The sequence below is a fragment of the Formica exsecta genome, unplaced genomic scaffold, assembly GCF_003651465.1.
Source record: "Formica exsecta isolate Colony F162 unplaced genomic scaffold, ASM365146v1 scaffold172, whole genome shotgun sequence".
Classification (NCBI taxonomy): domain Eukaryota; kingdom Metazoa; phylum Arthropoda; class Insecta; order Hymenoptera; family Formicidae; genus Formica; species Formica exsecta.
The window spans coordinates 1-667 of NW_021849037.1; the positions used below are offsets into that span (position 1 = coordinate 1).

General features: G+C 32.5%; 1 protein-coding gene across 1 annotated transcript in view; it reads left to right on the top strand.

Moving 5' to 3' along the window:
* The first annotated feature begins 207 nt into the window (after positions 1-207).
* Positions 208-667, top strand: part of LOC115233356 (osmotic avoidance abnormal protein 3-like) — a 21,096-nt gene continuing 20,636 nt past the window's right edge. Inside the window, exon 1 of the mRNA XM_029803720.1 lies at positions 208-499. Coding sequence (XP_029659580.1) covers positions 429-499 — 71 coding nt within the window. The 5' untranslated portion in view covers positions 208-428. The remainder of the gene's footprint in view (positions 500-667) is intronic.

Below are 667 nucleotides of genomic sequence, written 5' to 3' on the forward strand. Positions count from 1 at the left end.
AATTTTTTTTCCCTATCATGTAAAATTTTACAATTTTTTGTAAAATTCTATAAAAAATATTTCTATATTAAAATTCTACAAAATAATCGACTATTAATGCGGAAAATGGGTAATATTGATTATGCTATCATTTTGATTTTTGTCATATATACACATTGATTTTTATTATATATACACATTTATTTTCCACACTGTTATATTTGTCGTAGAACGTCGTGACAATCGATTCGCTGACGAAATCCTGCACCTTGGAAAATTTCGCTGGTGGAAGTGGAAAAATTTATCAATTTGATGCTGCGTTTGGCCCATCCGCTACGACAGAATCGGTTTACGAAAATGTGGGTTCGGTCATTGTCGAGGCTGTGTTGGAGGGTTATAATGGTACCGTGTTTGCTTATGGACAAACTGGTTGCGGAAAATCGTTTACCATGCGAGGATTCATCGAACGAACACTGGAACATTTGTTTGAGGCGACCTCCACTGCCAGTTCCGAGACAAGGTATTGTATATTCAAGCATAATTTTTCTGAATCATTAAATCAGTTTTGACAAACATTTATACATATATATATATATATATATATATACAGGGTAAGTCATTTTAATCAATGCACGCAAATATCTCGTAAAGTAAGCAAGATGGAAAAAAATGTTTTATACAAAAGTTG